This window comes from Phacochoerus africanus, chromosome 9 (assembly GCF_016906955.1).
Source record: "Phacochoerus africanus isolate WHEZ1 chromosome 9, ROS_Pafr_v1, whole genome shotgun sequence".
Classification (NCBI taxonomy): Eukaryota; Metazoa; Chordata; class Mammalia; order Artiodactyla; family Suidae; genus Phacochoerus; species Phacochoerus africanus.
In genome coordinates, this window is record NC_062552.1 from 103,503,126 (window position 1) to 103,525,604 (window position 22,479).

General features: G+C 47.4%; 1 protein-coding gene across 1 annotated transcript in view; it reads left to right on the forward strand.

Annotated features, from left to right (window-relative positions):
* ADCK1 (aarF domain containing kinase 1) overlaps nucleotides 1–1,657 on the forward strand; it is a 131,247-nt gene extending 129,590 nt beyond the window's left edge. Inside the window, exon 11 of the mRNA XM_047796775.1 lies at nucleotides 331–1,657. Coding sequence (XP_047652731.1) covers nucleotides 331–502 — 172 coding nt within the window. The 3' untranslated portion in view covers nucleotides 503–1,657. The remainder of the gene's footprint in view (nucleotides 1–330) is intronic.
* The last annotated feature ends 20,822 nt before the right edge of the window (nucleotides 1,658–22,479 follow it).

Consider the following 22,479-nt stretch of genomic DNA (forward strand, 5'->3'; position numbering starts at 1 on the left):
TTTGAGTTTGGTTGATTCTGATTGGATAAATATTAACTATACTTTTGGAAAAAGAGAGACATTGGAATGTGCTACCCACTGGGTCCACTAGGCCTTTGATGAGCTGTGAAACAACTGCTTTTACCTGCCCTGCTTACCTGGAAAACACCTTTGGAACAGTGGAGTTCCTCTGGTCCGTGGTTGGCCAATGGTTTGACTGTGTAACCAGCCCCTGGGTAGGGGGCTGGTGTGTTGGCAAAGCCACCATCTTCTGTTTTACCGAGTCATCCTGAGTAAGCGTTTCTTGCCTCTTTACCTCTTGTTCTCTCCTCTTTTCTGCCCCTCCCGCAGGCACAAGAAGAAGAACACCCGTTCATTCTTCAGAAGGACCCAGATCTCTTTTGGGGAGGCCTTCAGCTTATGGCAGATCAACCTTCATGAACTCGTTCTGCGTGTGAAGGGGCTGAGGCTGACCAGCTGGGTCTTGACCCTGCTCTGCCGGCTGTTGCCTGCTCCACACTGAGCGGACATTGGCGGGACCCTGTGGTGGCCAAAGGGTCTTTTCGCTCCTCACTCTTCCGGCATATCTCCACCCACTTGCCCTGTTTCTGCCACATGGTGGCCTGGAGCCCTACAGTCATTGTCCATGGCACCGTTATGCTCCGCTTCTGGAATTCCCCTCCCTCGGAGCCCTTGTCAGGGCCCCCAAGCCGTGCCCTGTGGTAGGCTTCCCTCTGTATCCAAGGAGAGGGCATGGCAGTCTGCTTTCCTGCTGCCCGTGTGTGCCATTGGGTCGGATGCCTCTACTTCCGTTAACCCTTCCTGTTGTCAGAGGGGACTGTGAATCCCACTGAGGCACATTTAACTTGTAGGAAGTTGGATTTTGTTGGAGAGGAGTGTGGTCTCTGAACCGCTGAGAGCAGATTCCCTCTCTGCACTGTCCCTCCCCAGAGGTGGCTTGGCACCCGAGCCGGGCTCTGCTGCAGCTGTGAGTTCTCTGCTGTCATGGTGAACCTTTGGTGTGTCACGTACTGTGCTCCACTTGGTCAGTGGGATCTTTACTCCAGCTTGGGAGTGAAGCCACTTTGGCCATTAGGTAGGAGTGGCTCTGGATGCCACGTGCCATTGTGATCTGCATGGCTTCTTGTCCCTGTAACCCTTTCTATCCTCCCACTGTGTGGCTACTTCCTGCTTCTCACGTGTTTCTCTCACGTTCTAAGACTGAAATCTTGATTGGAGTTGTTAAGAAGCCTGGAACTCAGAGGCTCTGCTGAAACCTCCGACTTGGGTTTGCCTGGGTTCTCACTTCATTCCCTATGACCTGGCACCTGCCATGTTCTACTAATTGCCTCCTGGAGTCATAATTCGATATCTGCGGTCCTGGAGACTGTAGTCTAAACCTCAATCACTGTGGCTGGGATTCTGCTTTGAAACCTCCTCATCACCTGTCTAGACTCTGCTTCTACCTTATTTTCAGGACCTCCCCAAACTTCTGTATCTGTGTGGGCTCTGGGCCCCTGAGATCCCAGATGTGGCAGGTCCTAGCTGTCACTGAGTACCCAGGCTCACAGACAGTAATTTGTATTCGAATATCTCTGATCTTACTTCACCCCCCATTCACAGGAGCAGAAAAAAAACTAAATTTGAGGAGTTCCTTTCATGGCTCAGTGGTTAATGAACCCGGTTGGCAACCATGAGGACGCGGGTTTGATCCCTGGCCTCGCTCAGTGGGTTAAGGATCTGGCATTGCCGTGAGCTGTGGTGTAGGTTGCAGATGCGGCTTGGATCCTGTGTTGCTGTGGCTGTGGTGTAGGTCAGTGACTATAGCTCCGACTGGACACCTAGCCTGGGAACCTCCAAGTGCCCTGAAAAGACAAAAGACAAAAAAAAAACAAAACAAAAAAACCTAGATTTGAGTGTCATTCTCTGTTCTATTTATTCATACTACAGCAAGCAGATTTTTCACTGGCCAGAGATGATTCGCAATCCCTTTATTTCCCGAAAGAATTAATTGTTCTTGGAGTTCCCATCGTGGCTCAGTGGGTAACAAATCCGACTAGGAACCATGAGGTTTTGGGTTTGATCCCTAGCCTTGCTCAGTGGGTTAAGGATCCGGCGTTGCCGTGAGCTGTGGTGTAGGTTGCAGACGTGGCTTGGATCCCATGTGGCTGTGGCTCTGACATAGGCTGGCGGCTACAGCTCCGATTGGAACCCTAGCCTGGCAACCTCCTTATGCCGCGGGAGTGGCAAAAAGACCAAAAAAAAAAAATTGTTCTTAGTGACCTGTTGGATGCACCCAGGGGCCTGAGAGCATAATTTGCAAGATCTGTTAAGAATCATGAGGCTGCACGCTGCGTATTATATTTTACGGCATCTTTTATAGCCACTGAAGTAAATACAAATGTCCTTTTTGTTCAAGGTAATGGTTACTTGCTTTTCACTTCTGGTTTAATGGTTGGCTTCCTGCCGCCCTGGGATCGAAAACATCCACATGTTGCCAGATCAGTTATCCAGAGAGAGCTGAGAGGCTGGGAGAGTTTGGGGTACAGGGCAGTTTGCAGTAGGAGGGGAGAGGTCGATGTTCACGGAGTGCCTTCCGTGTGGGAGAGAGCCTGCTAGGCTCTTTGTAAACGCGTTCCATCCCTGAGTTGTTCCAGCAGCTCTGTGAGGGGAGGAGCATTAGCCTCATCTTACAGAGACAGGAACTGAGGCTCAGAGAGGTTTAGTCATTTGCTTGAAGTCACACCGCTGCTGAGTGGTGGTCCATGCTTTGCTTGTTATCCCTCAGTGCTGTGTGGGTTATACCTGCTCTTTGGGTTGTCATGTGTGCCCGAATTGTGACTCTAACACCCTGACTTCAGAGGAGCTTGCAATTGCAGTGGAGGCAGGGGAGTGGATGGGTAAAGGAGACAGAAAGTCCTGGAAAATTCAGACTGAGTCTGGCGTGTTCCTCGGGTCTAAGACAGGATGGACCTGGAGCTCTCGGATACTGCGGTGCAGTTCTGGTGCTGACCACCTGCGGTGGGTGCAGACTTCTTACACTTGAGGGCGCAGTGTCCCGTAAGACTGCCCTCACTTCAGACGCAAGCTGTGCGTTTGGGAGTCCCCAGGCCATCTGTACTTTTGACTGACTCCCCATTTGGGGGTTCCCACTATCCCCTCAGATTTGAGGATTGCTTAAATGACTCATTGAACTCAAGAAAACATTACACTTGTGACCAGACAAGTGAAGAGACACGTAGGATGAGATCTAGGAGGGTCCCGCATACAGAGCCTCTGAGTACTTGCTGTGGAAGGAACCTCTTGACTTCAGTGTGTGTCCAGAGTTTTTATCAGGATTTCATGATATAAGCACAGTTTCTTGAATCATTGACCATATGATTGAATGCTCTCTCCAGCGCCCCCTTAGCTCCCTGCAGAACATGGGGCTGCTCTTGTCCCATCCTGAGTCATTTGGCATAAACTCAGGTGTGGTCCAGGGACCCACCACGAGGAACAGAGATCCTCCCATCACTAAGGACGTCCACGGACTGAAAGGTCATCTCCCAGGAGATGAGCAGCCACAAAGACCAGACAGAGTCTCCATTATCTAACAGTCACCCCAGGGTCTTGTTGTCCTGTGTATTGGCCTGGGATGTGTCCTTATCCCCTGACCGCTGGCCTGTGCCTTCTGCTCTGCCGAGTGGTGCTGTCTCTGGAGCAGGAGCCATAGGAAGCTCTCACAGTCTCCGTTCTGCTGTTCAGAGAACCGTCACCTGAGATTCTGTGTGGGACCTTGGCCCGGCTCCCTTCTTCGTCCTGTGGAACTTGACGTCCTGTGACTTCATCTCCTAGTGGTAACACGGTGTCAGAAAGCCGGCCCCAGGTTACTTTGAAGAGTGCTAGGTCTTTTAACCCTTGGATCCTTAATCAGTTTAGGGTGTGTTTGGGGCAACCTGACTATAATTCCCTTTCCCTCTTCTTGTCCCCCTGAGGAGAATTCCAACTCCATGGCCCAGCTGGCCCCTCAGATCTGTGCCCAGCTCATAGGAAGTGCAGATGTCCCAGTTTGTAGTAAGTGATCAATAAACCCGCACATATTTAGACTCTCAGAATATCTGGCCATTTTCAGGGATCTTGAAACCTGTGCATTTAAAAAGAAGCTGTGCTTGCCACTCTCCCTCTGCTAGGAACGCTGCCTGGTTTGATTGTCAGCTTAATTTCCGCAGCCTTCTGAGCCCACTCCTGGGATCAGGGGTGGTCACCCTCAGCACGACGGGCTGCCGGGGCCCTCCAGTCACAGCTGTAGGGCTCCGAGAATGCACACTTGTTGTGACATCTCAGAAAATGAACATGGCTCCAAGAGGCACCCCAGCAAATCCTCAGAGGCAGCACTTGGGAGGTTTAGAATTACCAGCAGTGTAAGTAAATGTGAGAAGGGTGGGTGGGGCCTTGCAGGGTGACACTTGGGGCTACAGTGTCTCAGGGCATGGCTCTGCAGAGCTAGGGGCTGAGCTGGGACCTGGTGACTGGGCAAAATCTGAACAGGCAGGATGAGCAAAGCCACAGAGCATGGCCTGTTCCTGGCAGCCTGGCCTGCTGGGGTGACGGTTGTCAGGCTGAATTGGGGGCCCGACATGTAACGTGGGGCCATAAATGCCAGGTGATCTGGTGCCACTGCTATTGGTACCTGGCCATAAGCCTTTAAGTCTGCAAGTATTTTTTTTTTAATTTTTATTATAGTTGATTTACTATGTAGTCTGCAAGTATTTTGATAAAAACCCATTTGTTCAGAGAGGCTCTGCTTTCACCTCCTTTCCTCCTTCCCTCCATCCTTCCTTTCTTCCTTCTTTTTTCCTTCCTTCCTTCTTCCTCTCTCCCCCTCCCTCCCTCTTTCCTTCCTATAAAGTAAAGCCTGTTACAAAGCCGCGCTCTCCGTTTCTAAAGGAACGATGAGGTCAGCCCTCAGCCGAGTAAATAGTAAACCTTGGGCCGGGATGTCCGTTTTCCTGTGGCCACCGCCTCCTGGCCTGGTTCACGTGGCTTCTTTGGAGGCTGCCTCAGCCCCCATCATCAGCTAGCTCCCTTCCCAGCCAGGTCAGCGTGCTCCTGGCCAGCACTGCCAGGGACAGGAGACACTCTGTGCAGTTCTGCCTTTGGTTAATAGTAGCGTAGTTCCTCTGATGTTTCGTCTGGTTTTCTCTTTTTGGAGTGTAAAGGGAGGGCCAGGCTGGTGAAGTGGTAAAGTGATGGGTTTCAAGCCCCACTCCCTCTCAATATTTCAGCTCCCTTTTCCTGATCCCTTCTCCCTGGTCAGTGCTTTTCAAACCTCCAGATATAACTGAACAACCCGGGCTCCTGTTAAAACACAGATTCTGCCTCAGTGAGTCTGCATGGGGCCCAAGATTCTGCATTTTTAACCAGCTCCCAGAGCATGTTGATGCTGCTCATCTGAGGACCATGCCTTGAGCCACAAGGTTCTGATCAGTGGTTCTGAAGGTGTGGTTCCAGAACCGGCAGAAGCATCAACTGGGAGCTTGTTAGAAACGCACATCTCAGACCCCACTGCAGATCTGCCGAGGCAGAAACTCTGGGGCGGCCAGCAGTCTGTTTTAATAAGCACTCTAGGGAACTCTGATGTACATGCTCACGGTGGAAATCTCTGGTCTGTGGTTCTCAACTCTACCTGCATGTCTGGGTCACCGGGAGAGCTCTGAATACCCAAGATTCTGACTTAATTGGTTTGAATGAGGGCCAGGCATTTAAAACAATTCTTTTTTTTTAGCTTTTGATTTTGAAGTAACTATTTTATTTTTTTAGGACCGCACCCACAGCTTGTGGAGGTTCCCAGGCTAGGGGTCTAATTGGAACTGCAGTTGCCAGCCTACACCACAGCTACAGCCACGCCAGATCTAAGCCACGTCTGTGACCTACACCACAGCTCACGGCAACACTGGATCCTTAACCCACGAAGCAAGGCCAGGGATCGAACCTAGTCGGATTTGTGAACCACAGCCACGACAGGAACTCCTGTAACCATCTAATAAGGAGTAGGTTCTGCCTTGTAACGGTTTATGTGCATAATGATCAGATGGCAGAATATGTCCAGAGTCAGCTCTGATCCTTTTCCTACATTTGTCCTGGGCCATATTCTCCTAATGGGAGCCAGTGTCGCCCACACCGGGCCAGGCCCATCATTCTGATTCTGCTATCACTAGATGGCTTTGCAGGTTGCTTTGGTTTCTGAGCCTCTGCTGTGAAATGGGGTGGCTGTCCATAGGGTGCCCTTCTTGGAGGGCTGGGATGAGTGTGAATAGTGCCAGTGAAAGTGACAGGGAAAAGCAACACTAAGAAACTAACAGATACAAAGCATGCAAGGGAACAGTTTATCCAGCATCGCTCGCAGCTTTAATAGAACTTCCTTCTGTGGTGACACTCACTGCTGCAAGCATGCTGATCCAGTGTCTACCGCAAGCCACGGGGTAGACAGACAGAGATCTCTCTGGCTACAGACATTGGTTCCAACATAGGCTCATGGCCTCAAGGGCATTCCTGTGACTTTCAGTTAAGATTATGGAGGATGACTATCTTTCTATTGGTTGCTAAGCTCCAGTGACTATCTTGCCTGCCTCTCTTTTGAACTCCTAGATCCAGCCGTTCCTGCAGGCTATATCCACCCTTGGCTTCTCGAGTACATGAGCCAATAAATCTGTAAGACTTTTGCATTCTCAGTTGGGTATCTGAGTTTTAACCCAAAGTGCCCTTATCATTGCAGCTGTTATCTTTAAGGGCCCTGAACCCATGTTTGGAGGATGTGGAAATCCGGGAGGAAGTCTGGAGGGGAATAATATAGACATCTGCAGGGATAGAAATAGATGATTCTAGACTGGACACTCTCCAGAGAGCTGAGCAGGAGCAAACAGAGTTCAATTACAGTAAGTTCCTACTGTTTTGCTGTTGCTGAGGCAATGAGCAAGGGCTACTGATTGGTTACTTTATATGTTGTCTTCTGGTCAGAACCAACACAAAGGCCATGCCATTCTGGCTGGTTGCTGTTTGTATGGATTCATACGCTGTCTATAATAGTCATGCTTGTTTTCTAACGATCCATGGGGATTTTAGAAACTGGCTATTTGGCTGCAATCGGCTTAACTTCTCTTATCAATTCTGCCAGTTGCTGTCCAGGTAGGTTACCCCCAGAGAGCTGGCAGGAGCTCTTTCTTTAATCACAGTATTAGTTGGAAAGAGATATCCCTGGGAGCATTTAAGGCAAAGACAGTCTCACGCAGGTGTTCCTTGTTCGCCTGAGAGCTGGGCTGGCCAGTTCGCAGAGCCCATGTTTAATCAGGGTGAGTTGGCAACTTGACTGTGGTTGAGGAAGCTGCTTTCTCTTCTGCTTTTCCTATTTCACACATCTGGTTGAGTGAGATGAGAGCTCATGTGAGGTTTGTTACCTCTCTCTCCTGCCTGGGTTGTGAGATTTCTAAACAGGCTGATACTGACATCTTATAGACACCAAGCTCAGCCCATCTCCACGGTGTGGCTCTTGGGGTTCACTCACTCTGCTTTGCCTTATATCCACGCCCTCTGCTTTCTATATTCTTGGCAGCTCCCAAGGCCTGCCTTCTGCAGGGAGCCTCCTAAGACCACTGCTCTTGTTGATCCGCCTCCTTCTCCCCCCAGGTGTCTTGATTCTTCATGTCTACCGTCCACACTCAGCTGTCTGCCTGCCCCATGCAGTCATGGGAGGGCAAGGACCACTTTTTTGTCTCTTGTACGCTCTTTGATGTCAGGACAGGGGAGGCCCCACTAGGCCTTTCATTGGCCATCATGTGGCCGCTTACACACGCCTCAGTTCCTGCGAGTAGCACGCATTCCTTCAGTGCCCTTAGATTGGAAAGGGCAGTGGAGAGAGAAGATGAATCAGACATGATGCCTGCCTTTAAAGAACTGGGGTATCTTTGACAAGAGCAGCTGGCTTTGGAGAGGTTCCTGCTGGTGGAGGCAGGGGTGGGCTAGGAGTCCATGGTCCAGGAGGAGAGAAGGGGATTTAAACATCTCTTGGGGAACAATAATGCCAGCCAGCAGCTCCCCCTGGGAGCAGGATTTGATGAAACCATCTCTGTATTTCTCTTTGGGGCCAGTATCTACCCAAATTTCATTTTGACCCAGGGGCCTGCATTCAATGTCTTAGCGGATGGTGCCACCAGCAGTCACCCATGTCCAAAAGCCAATAGTCAGTCTTAACCTGTTCTTGACTTTCATAGCATTACCGCACAAACTGTACCATCTTGTATGTCTGTATCCACTAAGTCTCCTTAGTGGATACAGACCTGGTTAAGATCTGGTCCCCTCGTTGGTCTCCTTGCCTCCCATCATGTCCCACCAACATCCTGGTTAAGATCTGGTCCCCTCGTTGGTCTCCTTGCCTCCCATCATGTCCCACCAAACTGGCTCTCATTTGGTTCACATAAAGCCAACTTGCTTACAGTTACATGGCCAAAAACCTCTTTGCCCAAGGATCAATTCACCCAAAGACCAGTTTACCTCAAATTAAGTATTCTTAAAAGTTCTCAGATCTGTTTAACCTTCCTATTATTTCTTGCCTTGTTCTTCATTTTAAAGATTTCAAAAAAATAATTCATGCAAGGGTATTTGACTTAACTTTGTATTTCTAATAAGGATGTATTAAACAGGCAGCTTTTTAAAATGATTATTTTGTATTCCTCTAGATGTCTTTTTTCTAGGTTATCTACTTTCATTAACTTTAAAAATAACCAATATTTGGCCATTTTGTCAAAAGACACTTTCCTCAAAATATAGCTGTCCTAGCAAAAAACATTCAAGGCATTAATTACAATCAATTGATATGCACTGTGTCATCTTGATTCCTCAACTAAGGGTACATCAATTTCAGATGGAAAATGAGTATTAACGTTGAGTTTTGTGTGGTGCATATTATTGTATGCACTAGGGACCTTGGAAAAAAGATGATTCTTTTTTAAAATTGAATTATTTTTAAATTGACATATAGTTGATTTACAATGTTGTATTAGTTTCTGGTATACAGCAAAGTGATTCAGTTATATATGTATTTACTTTATTCAGTTATATATAAGAATACATATTAGAAATATATATTCTTTTTAAGATTATTTTCCATTATAGGTGATTATAGGATATTGAATATAGTTCCCTGTGCTATAAGTATGTCCTTGTTTATTTTATGTATAGTGTTGTGTATATGTTAATTCCAGATTCCTAATTTATTCCTCCCTCCTGCTTTCCCCTTTGGTAACTGTAAGTTTGTTTTCTATTTCCATTTTGTAAATAAGTTCATTAATATCACCTTTTTAAGATTCCACATATAAGTGATATCACATGATATTTATCTTTTTCTATCTGACTTCACTTAGTATGTTATTCTCTAGGTCCATATATGTTCCTGAAAACGGCGTTATGTCATTATTTTTATGGCTGAGGAGTAGTCCATTGTATAAATGGAATATATTTATTTAACTTTATTAAGTATTAAATATATTCCATTTAATATACTTATTAAACTTAAACATATTCCATTGTATATACCATTGTATCCATTCATCTGTTGTTGGATGTTTAGTTGCTTCCATGTCATGGCTATTGTACATAGTGCTGCAGGGAACATTGGGGTGCAGGCGTCTTTTTGAATTAGTGTTTTTGCCTTAAAAAAAGAAGCAGGATGACTCTTAGGTGCAGTATGACAGGTTTGCGAAATCTCCCCACTGCTGGTGACTGGTATGTAGTATATGCTCAATTCACACGTCCTGAGTGAATGAGCACTATTCTGAGCTGAGATGCTGGTACCACCGCTTGTAGCAAAGCAATTTGTCTCATGATTGAAGTGTGCCAACCATCAGGAAGGAGACATTTGCTGCAGCTTTTAAACACAGAAACCAAGGGTATGATGTAGATTGTCGCTAAAGAAACCAGTGAGCTTTTGACCTGGGAAAAGGGATTGGATCTGCCTGGGCTTCTGATACAGACATAGCAGGTACCTGGGCCCCACTGTGACCAGTGCAGACGCCACACACTGGTCACTGTATCCTCTCAGGTTGAGCTGGGAAATGGCTCCAGAATCCTCCTTAACACAGCACACAAGTCAGCTGCTCCCAATTGAGCAGTGTTGGCATGTAGGGCCCAATTGCTGTTTGGGGCCTCAACCAACGTAGGATCCCTTCTTTGCCCAAGATAGTTTCAGGGCTCTCATAAGACTGGAGGGCAGATAAGTCAACCTCACAATGACAGAACATTCCTAACTTTCTGGTGGGGGAAGAGACATCTTGGGCTAACTTTTTTTTTTTTTTTTAATTTTTTTAGGGCCGCACCCACAGCATATGGAGGTTCCCAGGCTAGGGGTCCAATCAGAGTTACAGCTGCCGGCCTTCACCACAGCCACACAGGATCTAAGCCTCGTCTGCGGCCTACACAACAGCTCAAGGCAATGCTGGATCCCTAACCCACTGAGCAAGGCCAGAGATTAAACCTGCAACCTCATGGACACTAGTCAGGTTTGTTTCCGCTGAGCCACGATGGAAACTGCTCATTTAGACGGATTAACCTGAGGGCATGGGCCTGTCATTCCCCAGTTTAGAGAACTTTGTGCTCTACTGTGTGGTTGTCTTTTCTTTTGCAGGGACTTTGATCTTCTGGGGTGTGGGGGAGACACCCCGGGTCTGTGCATGGGAACCAAAGGCGTTCCGGGTAAGAGCGTGATCTCCTCCTGCTTGGGGAGCTTCAGTGTGGAGCTAGGCAGACTCCTTGAACGGAACTCCAGAGACTGGTGGGTGCTGATCAGCTGGTCCTAGGGCAACTCTTCTTCCCAGTCCTCTGATTTCTTACCTGCAAATTAAGGAGACTGGGTTAAATCACTGGTTCTCAGTCGGGGGTGCTACTACCCCTGCCCCAGGCACTTTTTGGAAATGTCTGGGGACATATTTGGTCACCACAATGACTGGAGGTTGCTACTGGCATCGAGTGGTGGGATCAGGGACATCTTATGGGTAGCACAACTTCACTCAACACAAAGAATTTTCCAGTGACCAGTGTGATATCCACACTGTCCCACAGGATATTCATGTGGTAAAAGTCCTGTTTAGCATGAACTAGATCGGCAAAAGCAGAGCATTTTTTTTTTTTTTTCCCAGAGCATTTTTTTTTAATGTTGAATTTTTTTTTGGGGGGGGGTTGTCTTTTGAAGGTTGCATCCGCGGCATATGGAGCTTCCCAGGCTAGGAGTTGAATCAGAGCTGTAGCTGCCGGCTACAGCCACAGCCACAGCCACAGCAATGCCAGATCTGGGACATGTCCGCGACCTACACCACAGCTCATGGCAACACAGGATCCTTAACCCACTGAGCGAGGCCAGGGTTTGAACCTGCGTCCTCATGGATACTAGTCACATTCATTTCCGCTAAGCCATGACGGGAACTCCTCATGTTGAATTTTAAATTTTTGTTGAATTTTCCAGGAATGGAATTACCATGAGAGTTGAGGGATGGTTTCTTTAGGAATTATTGCTTACTCCTATGGGAAATCACATAACTGATAGCAGTGCAGAGCCTGCGTTTGAAGGGCCAGTGTAACCCACCTGCATCAGTCTGACTTAAAAATCATGCAGGTATATTGCATATACATACATACACACACACACACACACACACACACACACACACACACACACACACATATGTAGGTAGACAAATGAAATCTATGGATTTTGTTTCAGGATGGTTGGGGCATTACAAAATATTTGCTGTTAAAAAACGTGTGTGTTAGGTCCAGTTGGGCTAAAACCCACTGGTCTAAAGATCCCCCAAGAGCCTTTTTAGCTCTGGAACTCTCTGAGTGTGAGCACCGAGAGGAGACTTATGGGGCATGAATAACACAAACGTGCCACAGTAGAAGTGGATCAAGGCAAGGATTAATGTCCCCACACTGAGCAGAGTCTGCTGCTGAGAGTGCCCACTGCTGCATAACCCTGGTAAGGGGGTGCAGTCTTTGATTTTGGACCTTAATTTTTGTCCAGATGGGATTCAGGATCAGAACGCCCTAGTTACTCAGCCCTTTTAATGTTTATCGTTGTGCACCTATTGTTTGCGGAAGCTTAGCTCCTCTCCTTGTCTGTAATCCTTCCTCATGCCCTGTTCTCATGATGCAATTTCAGTAGAATTAAACTTGAACAGCCCCAAATTATATAATTAATTACATTCAGCCTCAATTACAATCACTAATTGATCCAAGCCTGCTAGCACAACACTTTCATTATTTGGCACACAATTATTGAGTGTCTACTTTGTGCTGGGAATAAAGTAGGAAATAGTCAATTTCTCCTGAGGAGGGGAGGTAAAGGGGGGTTGGGGTTGTCAAGATAGGCCTCCTAGGGACAAGAAGAAGTGGCCAAGCCTTTGGTGGGCAAGTGGCTGGTGGGTATGTCCCTCTGGCCTTCTAGTTCCCTTGTGAATCTTTGTACGAGAAAGATCTCACGCAGGCCATACTAGGATCAGGCAGGCTGGTGTTGGCATCAGATGTCACATGTAGTACTCTGGGTCTCTCTGATCTTCTTTGACTGTTGAATAATAATGAGTTAAGATATTACTAGATGCAGTGAACACCTGTCCTCCAAGGTACTCTTCATCACCTCACTGGCCTCCCCACTCCTCAGCCTTTCTCTCTATATAATCGAAGGCCTTACCACTCAACCCTGCATCTGTGTTCTTGTCACATGCAGACTCTGATTCAGCAGGTCTGGGTGGGGTCTGAGATCCTGCACTTCCAACAACCCCCCCACGTGATGCTTGATGCTGCCAGACTAGACACCACACTTTGGGTAGCAAAATGCCAGGATCACTAGATTACCCTCCTTTCAGGTGCCAGAGCAAAGTTGTGAAACACCTGACTTCAGGAGACTGCAGTCGTGGGTCTCCTAGAGCCGGACAATTACTGTCAAATGCATTGGGCTTACTTCCTCCCTGTCTGCTGTGGGTTTTTTTGTGTTTTTTTTTCCTTATTTTTTTAGGTTAAAGTATAGTTGATTTACAATGTTGTGCCAATTTCTGCTGTACAGCAAAGCGACCCAGTCATACATATATATACACTCTTTTCTTATATTCTCTTCCATCATAGTCTGTCTCAAGAGATTCGATATAGTTCCCTGTGCTGTGCAGTAGGACCTCATTGCCCATCCATTCTAAATGCAGTTGTTTGCATCTAATAACCCCAAGCTCCCAGTCTCTCCCACTCCTTCCCCCTTGGCAACCACAAAAGTGTTCTAAGACTGTGAGTCTGTTTCTGTTTTGTCAATAGATTCATTTGTGCCATATTTTAGATTCCACATCTAAGTGATATCATATGGTATTTGTCTTTTTCTTTCTGACTTACTTCACTTAGTATGAGAATCTCAAGTTCCATCCATGTTGCTGCCAATGGCATTATTTTGTTCGTTTTTATAGCCGAGTAGCAGTCCATTGTATATATGTACCACTTCTTCTCCATTTGCTGGGATCTTGTATGGAGCAGGGCATGTGTTCTTATTTCTCCTGGTAGTGGTTGTATTAAGTTCAGATGTGGTAGCAAAGGTGGCATGTCCCAGAGCTTGGTTAGGCATTTGTGAAGTGATTTATTCACTAATATTTCCTGCCCACCTGGGAGGAGCTGGATCCTAGAAAAAAAGGAGAGGCCTTGGGGTGAGAAAGGCAGGCATGCAAACACATGGTATTACAGTGTCATCAGTACGCCGTGTGAAGCGACCTGTGTAGGCACTCTGTTCCAGGGGGTGCTAAAGACCAGCTGTGCTCTAGTGTCAGGGTGACCATCCTTTACCAGGGATGTGGGCAGGCTGGTCCACTTGGGAACCTGAGTTGGAGGGCCCTCAGGGAGCCACTGGCCGAGTGGGAAGGACCCCGCCCCATAGTTCTTCATCTCAGTCTTGTTCCCCACTCGCCTCTGCTTTTCTCCTTGTCTTCCTCCTGTCCTCAGCTTCCAGTAACACCCAGTCTAACCACTGGGCAATCAAAGAGGGAAGGAGGTGGGAGTTCCCTGGTCCTCTCATTGTCACTGCTGTGGTGCAGGTTTGATCCTTGCCCCCAGAACTTTTGCATGCTGCAGGTGGCAAAAAAAAAAAAAAAAAAAAAAAAAAAAGGAATGAGGTGTTGACAGTTGGCTGTTTCTCAAGGAGGAAGAGTTGTAATCATGTTTATTGTCATTGCAGCAGGTCTGATGATGGCTCATCAGCCTGAGAACCACCTGAGCTGTGGGAGCCCCATATCCTCCTGGCTTTCCTGAGACGTCCAGCTCAGCCTCCGCCTGGCCCTCCCTGCCTAGGCTCCCACACAGTGGTCCAGAGGCATGCTCTGCCTCTCCCTGTGGAGGCTCGGGTCAGGAAGGCCACTGGATCGCCCCACTTCAGACTCAGCCAGGAGGAAGAGGATTCCTCATAGTCACTCTCCCTCCTCTCCTGAGCTCTGACGGGTCCCTGGGGCCAAAGCATCCCCGGGGGCCAACTTGCCCCTGAGGCAGACTGGCCACGCAGGCATTCAACTGGGCTGTACTGGTCCTCGTTCACTTTGAGCCACTGCTCACCTTTCCTGGAGACATTTACCTTCTGCACCTCTAACACCCTGTTTGCCAGAATGACCCTCATTCCTCTCAGCTCAGTTGCCATCAGGGCAACTTCGTCATGACTTCTGGGTGTCATGTTGCTGGAACTCAGTCTCTGCTCACAGTGCCGAATAGAAACTCAGAGATAGTTTTGGGTAAAGGAGAAAAACCATAGCTTTATTGCTTTGCCAAGCAAAGGAGGGTGACAGTAGACTAATGCCTTAAAGACTGTGCCCCCCCCCCTTAGGAGAGAAGGGGAGGTGATTTTATAGTTTGGGGAGTGAAAAATAAGGCTGCAGATAAGGATCAGGGTAGAGGCAAGCTTGCATTGTTTTCAAAGCTGGTGTTCAGTGGTCTGGTGGTCTTCTTTCCAGAATAAAGAAAACTTCATTAACATCTTCCATTTGTTGGGGGTTTTAGTTTTGCAGAAGAACTCAAAGATATTGTTATCTCTATTCCTTGCGGAGGGACCAGGACCCTTCTCCAAAGCTGCACTGTTGTCTCTGGATCACTGCTCTCTGGTCTCTGCATCCCCTCCCTTCCCTGATTAGCAACCGTTTGAACCTGCCCTTTGGAACCCAGGGAAGGCATGGAGGCTGAAGTTTATTCCCTAAAAACAAGAAATGGGGGACACAGAAAGGCTTGTGTGCCCAGGAGCCCACAGGGCCCTGCTTGGTTTCAGTAGCAGTCACTGGACCTCTGTCCTGAGCCATGCTGGGGCACAGGGAAGCTCTGAGACCCTAAAACTAGAGACGCTGGGTGACCATTTCTTTCCTGGGGTCTTGAGGCAGCTGCACCCAGGCAATGCTCACCAGGACGCTCTGCTGCACACGTCTCTGGACTCCTGAGACCGAAACAGGAGCAAGGAGGAGGGTGCAGGGCTCCTTCTCTGGGACTTGGTGATGTCTCCACTTTTATCAGTTTCCCCGTGTCCCCGCCCATCAGCTTAGAAAGCAAAGTATTTTTAGTTGGGCTTGGATTGGGGGAAGTGGTGGAGGGTGCAGGCGGAGGAGGGAATCTTGCTCCAAGTCCCGATGTTTTCTCCCAAATCCTTTGCTTAAGTTTTGAGTCTATTCCATTCCCTAATCAAATAGCTAGCTTTTTGAATCAAACACCAGGAAGAGACACCCCCCCCCACCATTTTGCAGTCTCATCTTTTCCCAGGCAAGAAACAGAGAAGCCTGGTGGCTGCTTGAAGGGGGGTGGGAGTGGGTAAAAGGGTGGTGAACAGGACCTGGGGAGGAGGAGGAGCCCATCACCGGAGAGGGCAAAAATCATAACCTGCCACGGTACCCTGAGTCTTCCGTTCGCTCAAGGATGTATAATGAGATACTGCTGATTTTTTTTTTTTTTTTTAGTTTTCTTTTAGCTTGTAGGCCACCCCACTGCCAAAGGCTGCCTCTTTCTTCCTTTGGCCCTCTTTCTGCCCCAGAGGCTATGCCTGCGGATCCTGCCAAGCTCCCAGCTCCCAGCAGAGCCTCACGGCGCTGAAGCAGAAATGTGAAAGATTGCTCACTGGGAATTTCTTTTTTACTTGCAGTGATTTTGAAGTTGAGGCGTACTTGGTTTCCAGCCATACTGAGGGTGTGTTTTGGGTATAGCTTTACTTTTTCTTCTTGGTCTCTGTTGTTTCTGGAGGAAATCTGGGGGCACAGGCATGGGTAGCCACCATTGCCTCCGTAAAAGGAGACAGTGAATAATAAAAATGGAAGGGAGAGGGATCTCCTGGAAGGCGGTGACAAAGGGGATAAGAAACAGAAAGGACTGTTTGAGATCTCACAAGACAGTAGGTTATCAACACAAGTTTCTTTGCATGGAATCTGCCAGACAGAGCTGGGGTAATTCTGCCTCTGCTTTCCACCGGCTGTGTGAGTCCTTGGACAAGTCATTTGCCTTTCTAATCCTCTGTATTTTCCTCTATAGTATAAAAAAGATAATGACGCCCTACTTCTGAGTGCCGTGATGAGGATGAAATGGGAAGAGGCACGTAAAGTGCTTAGTACATGGCTTGGGGAGCACCAAGCACTTCATAACATTCGCTATTATTACCATTCCTCCCACTATTACTATTAGTCATTCGCTATCTCAAGGAAACCCATCCTTGACAAGCATAGGCTCTGATAAGAGTGGTTTAAGGAGACTCGTATGTCAACATTAAACATGTTCTCTTAATTCTCTTAGGAAGCAGAAGAAACAAGTTTCCAGTTTGGGTGTCTGATCCTGATTAAGTTCCTAGTGCATTGCCGTGCATCTAGTAAGTAGGTCCTGTGAACTGAAGTGTGGCACTTGGCATCAGCCTCTACGTGGATTATATCATGAGCCCCTGCAGCTGCCAACCCGCAGCAGCCCCTAAGCAGAGCTCAGGTGAACATCAGGAGGGAGGCTCTCTGGGCTCGGGGAAAACTGGAAGAACAGGTCTAAAGCTAGTCAGATATTTTTAGAAGATTTTAGGTGCACCTCCTCGGATCTAGAAAAAGTCTGAAATCCTTCTTGGTGATGTCTGCTCCTTGTGACTAGCAGTAACCTTCAGGAGACCAGCAACAAACTTTCGTAAAATGTGTGTGTGTGTGGCCGCAGGCACCTCCCCCTCGCCTTTAACAGATACCCTGGTATCCTTGACCCCCTGCCTCTTTGGCCAGGTTGCAGTTGACAAAACAAAGGATGTCACAGTCATCTGAGAAAGCAGTCATCTCCAAGGGTGAGCCATGAACCCCGGGCCCTGAGGGCTGCGAAAACTCAGGATACTGGCCTGGTAGCTGAGGTGCCTATCAAAGGAATGATTTCAGCAAGCCCAGGCCTCTTTTGTTCCTGATACGGGCCCTTTCTTGCCAAAACTCCTGTATAGCCTAGCTCCCGCTTCACCTCCTCCGAGCAGTTTCTCCGGGCTACCCGAGAGGCTGTCTCGTAGGCTTAAGTCCTACTTTTGCCCCAAATAAAACTTCGCTTTCAGGTTGTGCATTTTTTTAAGTCAGCGGTGCTTGATAGATATTTGTTCGATGAATGATAGTCCATAGTTTCTTTCAATTATAATCCAAAAATCATGGGGCTCTGTTTTAAATCATTCTCTCTCACACACAGAGATGTGCACACACGCCATCCCCATTTTAAAAAATAATTCAGTATGGCTTTAAGCAGACATAGACTATGTATTAGTTTTCTATTGCCGTGTGACCATATCAGACTTTATCACTTCAAGCAGCACACGTTTCTCTCTCACTTTCTGTAGGTCAGGCGTCCCACAGCTTAGCTGGGTCCTCTGCTCTGGGTCCACAAGGTCACGATCAAGGCTGAACACAGAGTCAGGCTGGCTGTGTTCTTCCCTGAAGATTGAGATCCTCTTCAAAGTGAATTTAGGTTGTTGGCAGAATTCTGGTCCTTGTGGTTGCAGGATGGAGGCCCTCAGCTCTCAAAGGCTGCCCCTCTCCACAGGCAGCTCACAACATGGCTATTGGCTTCTTCAAGGCCAGCAGAAGAATGTCTCTCTAACCTCAGGAAGGATCTAGTTAGTCCCACTTTAAGGGCTCATCTGATTAAGCGAGGCCCACCCAGGATAATCTCTGTTTTTGTTCACTGCATCTCAAAGATGTCGCACGATCCTTCCACCTTTGCTTAGTAACCTAACCGAATCCTGGAATAGCATCCCGTTCTATTCCGTCTCACCCACATCTGAAGGGAGGGGGTTATACGAGATGTAGGGGGTTGTGGGGGGAGTGTGGGGCGTGGGGATCTTAGGGGTCTCTTAGAATTCAGTCTATCACTGAATGTCTCTTTCAGCCCAGTAAATAGCATTACAAGTAGAAACTCCAAGATGTGCATCTACATTCGAGTTGATATAAACTCAGAGAAAGTGGGGACTTTGCTGAGGGCAATCCCGGACTAAGGCACCAAAAGGCAACAATGATAGTTTCTATATGCCAGGTGCTCTCCAGTACTTGAACAGCCCTGATTCTACTTCTCGCTAAGGCATTTTACGGAGGAAGCTGGGAAATGAACCGCTGCCTTCTGACTCTGGGGCCTGCTCTAACTCCCGTCCTAAATTGAATTTAGAAAAATATGCACTGACAAACGCACGCATGATAAATGACTTAAAATGACGCTCATGATGGCAAATTTTCTGCCGGTTCTCCAGGTCTCCCTCCCTCTCTGTCTCCCTCGCATTCTCTGACATTACATGCTTGGTTACTCAAGGCCACTGTTACAGGATGTTAAGTAAACAGTAGCCCCGTCCCTTCTTTCTCTCTTTTTTTTCCCCCCAAGATGAGAAAATGGAACAGAACATTAGGAAAGGAAGCTTGGGTGCAGAGACTATGTTGGCACCTGCCTCCCTTCACCCCCTCCAGTGGTGGCCAAGGCTGCTCCTGCTGGAGGGGACCCTCGTTGCCGCAGCTTTAACCTCGAGCGTCTCGGCCTTGCCCTGGGCTCCTCCCTGGGCGCCAGCACATCCCTGCCTCCTGCGTGTCCAGAATAGGTACCGCGATCAATGCTCACTGTAGAGCCTGTCCCTGGTCCCTGTGGAAGGGGCTTTGAGACACAGAGGACCGGGAGGTCAGTCACACAGGGCGCGTCACTGCCAACCTCCCCTTTCCATGACTGTCTCCCCTCCAACCAAAGCGCAGCTTCTGACCTCCCCCAACCTCTCGTGCCCCACCTAAATCCGCTTTTCTGCTTTGCAGAGGAAAACTAGCATTGTGCCTGCTCACCAGGGTCCCAAAGTCCTGGTTCACTTATCCCAGCTGGGCAGGTACCATTTCTGAGTTCCAAGGCCTGGGGAATTTATAGACATACGTATGGTGTTTGCATATTAATCCAATAAAATCTTTTTTTTTTTGCTCCTGTAAAGAAATATGAGCTCTCTTATTTTTTTCAAGACACACACACAATTCTGTCTTTTATTTATTTCTTCCAAGTGTATGGAAGTAATAGGCAACCCTTTTCTACTCAGAAAGCCATTCCACAAAGTTGGGATAGAGCTAAATATCCTTCCTTCCTCCTTTCCGCCCTCGTCCCTCAGTAAGCTCAGGGGTAGGAACCCAACTCAGGCCACATCAATCAGATGATCTCATTATCCTGGCCACAGCCACAAGTAAGAGATTGTTACATGGGCTGTGCTGGACCAATCAGAGTGCTCCCTGAGACTTTCCTCTTCCCAGTTTCTGGGAGGAAGAGCTTTTCTTTCTGAGGCTAAGCTGGACTCTGGCTAAGCTGGACTCTATTCTTACCCTAGAAAGTCTCTAGAGAAAGTGTGTATGAGAAGTGGAAGTACAGGCAGAGACCTAGTGACATTGAGCTCCTGGATCCCACTATGCCTGAAGCCTCATTTTTGCACTTTGGAGCTATGTATACCCACAAACAAATTCCCCTACTTTTTTTTTTTCTCCCTTGAGATCATCTGGGATTCTGTTAGTTGTGACTGGGAAGTTCTTATGTAGGAACCAACATTCTGGAAATTTCTACCATGAGGCAGGCACTGTACTATGCATTTTAAATACATTATTTCTTTTAATCTTCTGTTTAAGGGCTTTGCATGGTGGGCATGATTACCTCAGTCTTACAAACTGGAAAATGGAGACAATAGGTAAGTAAATTTTTCCTGAGCATACACCAAGTCGCAGAGCAGAAATCTGTGTTTTCTGTCCTGAACTTCTACAATACTTATCATCTTTGCTGTTCATTGGTGTTTGGGCTTGTATCCCCTGAAAGCATTATTTCACTTCTCCATGACCTTACATCTGACTAAGCCATCTAAATCATAAGATCCTTGATGACAAGGATTGTGACTCTGCCTTGTTTGTTGGCCCTGCTGCCATCACCACTACACAGGCCCATAGCACCCAGCATTAGGTGAGGCATATAATAATCTTGAACAAACCCTTGCTGAACTCATGACATGCCCGTGGCACTTCACAAAAGGCTTGTAATAACCCAATTCATGGAAGGGGAGACCTGGGACAGGGTGTGCAGTTACAACTGCTGAGCTAAACACGCTCTTTACACTATAACCAGTTCTCCCCAGGAGCTGACCCTGATGAATTCTCCATCAGTCATTCACTCAATATCCCTTATATTCCACAAACGTTTTTTGAACATTTATCATGTACCAAACATATTGTAAGGCTCAGGATACTAAGTGAATAAGCCATGGCTCCTGCCCTCAAGGATCTTACTTATAATTGCTTTTTAATTATTACCCTGCAGAAGATTTCCCCACTAACTGGCAAGTTTCTGTTAGAATTGTTGACCACTTCTCTGGATGGTTCATCACAGGGGCTCAAGCGTTGTCCAGGAGGGGAACATCAGACCCCATGCTGGTCTTTCTTAGCCACATTGGCCTCACTTCCACCAACAGGGCTGCCACAATGCACCACTCCAGGGGGCACCATTCACATAGACTAATGACATTAATCAGACGTTGAACAGTGCACAGCTTGCACAACTGTACATGGCAGTCTTGAGAACTCAAACAGGATATTATAGGACCCATAAATGATAGTCCTTCCTATTCACAGTTACATTTGTGAAACACTTTACAGTTTACAAGGAATTTCACCTACGTTATGTCAGTTGATCTGAGAAATTCAGTTCTGGATCTCATAATGCATTCTCTCTCCTCTGCCCTTCACCCGTGGGAGTCTCTCTGATTTCCAAGAGCTCCCTATAGCCCACTCTTGGATGGTGACAGTCCACCTGAACTGGTGACAATTACCAAGCACCAAGTCACATTACCAGCCCAGGCTTTCTTCCACCCCACAGCACTTACCTGGAATTAGCAGCGGTTGCAGCTCGGCCGAGGTGACTATGCTGGTGATTACGAACGCACTTCTTGTTTGTCTTTTCAGCCCTGAAATCCTGTCAGTGAGGAGAAGTGATAATAACATGTTATTAAGTTCTTTCTGGGTAATGTAATTCAGGAGTCAGGAGGCAGTTTGGTCATTTACGTCTTTGAAAAGCTTAGAATAATTTTCAGTGTCATTATCCCCTATTTTAAAGAGCTAGGCTGTAATATATAAGTATATATCTGGCCCCTCCTGTGGGTATATATAGATACACACGTACTCTTAGATGTGCACATGTGAATGTGTATATAGACATGTACATATAAGCACAGGATGCGGGCAGGTGTGTGTGGCAGGCACACAAACTTCAAGTTATTTATGGATCTCTGTATATGCATAAGAACTCCTCCTTTTTAGGATCACGACCTCTGCAATCCAGGTTTTCAGGAATTAAATTTTATTGCTAGCCTCTCCCTGGACATGTTGCAGAGTTTCCATTTTTGCTCATCATTATAATACGGAAAAGAAGAAGAACTCTGTTTATAAACACACCTCCAAGGTGTGCAGTACCAACAGAGGGGAACAATATTTCCGTTGCCCAGTCCTCTCCATCACTCCCCCTTTCCAAGTTGTAGCTCCTAGAAACCTTCTGAAGAGCTTTGGATGCCATCAGAAAGAATCTGTCTACCAGGCACTGGTTATTTGTTGGTTTTCTCCAAATGCTAGATACCTGGTATTACAGGAAAGGTGTCTCTGTGGCACATGCTCGTCTCCCTTGCTAATAGAGTTGGTGCTTGTTTATAGTTTGTGGCATTTCCAAACTGGAAGGAACTTGTGAGATTATATGCGTTGGCTCCCTCTTTGGGCAGTGCTGAAGGGGATGGTCAGAGCGGACAGTAACTAGTCCACAGTTCTGGAGCTAGTGGTGCAGCCAGGATGAGAACCCATGCTTCCTGGTCCTCCTCCCAGAGCTTTCTGGTTCTGTGTTTCAGCTCTCATGGACCACCTTGCCTCACTCCAAGTGTGCTCTTCCTATATTTCTTGGGGAGCGCAGAGATGGGGACTGGAAATGGGACCCTCCACATGCTTGCTTGGAGAAGACCCTCCTAAC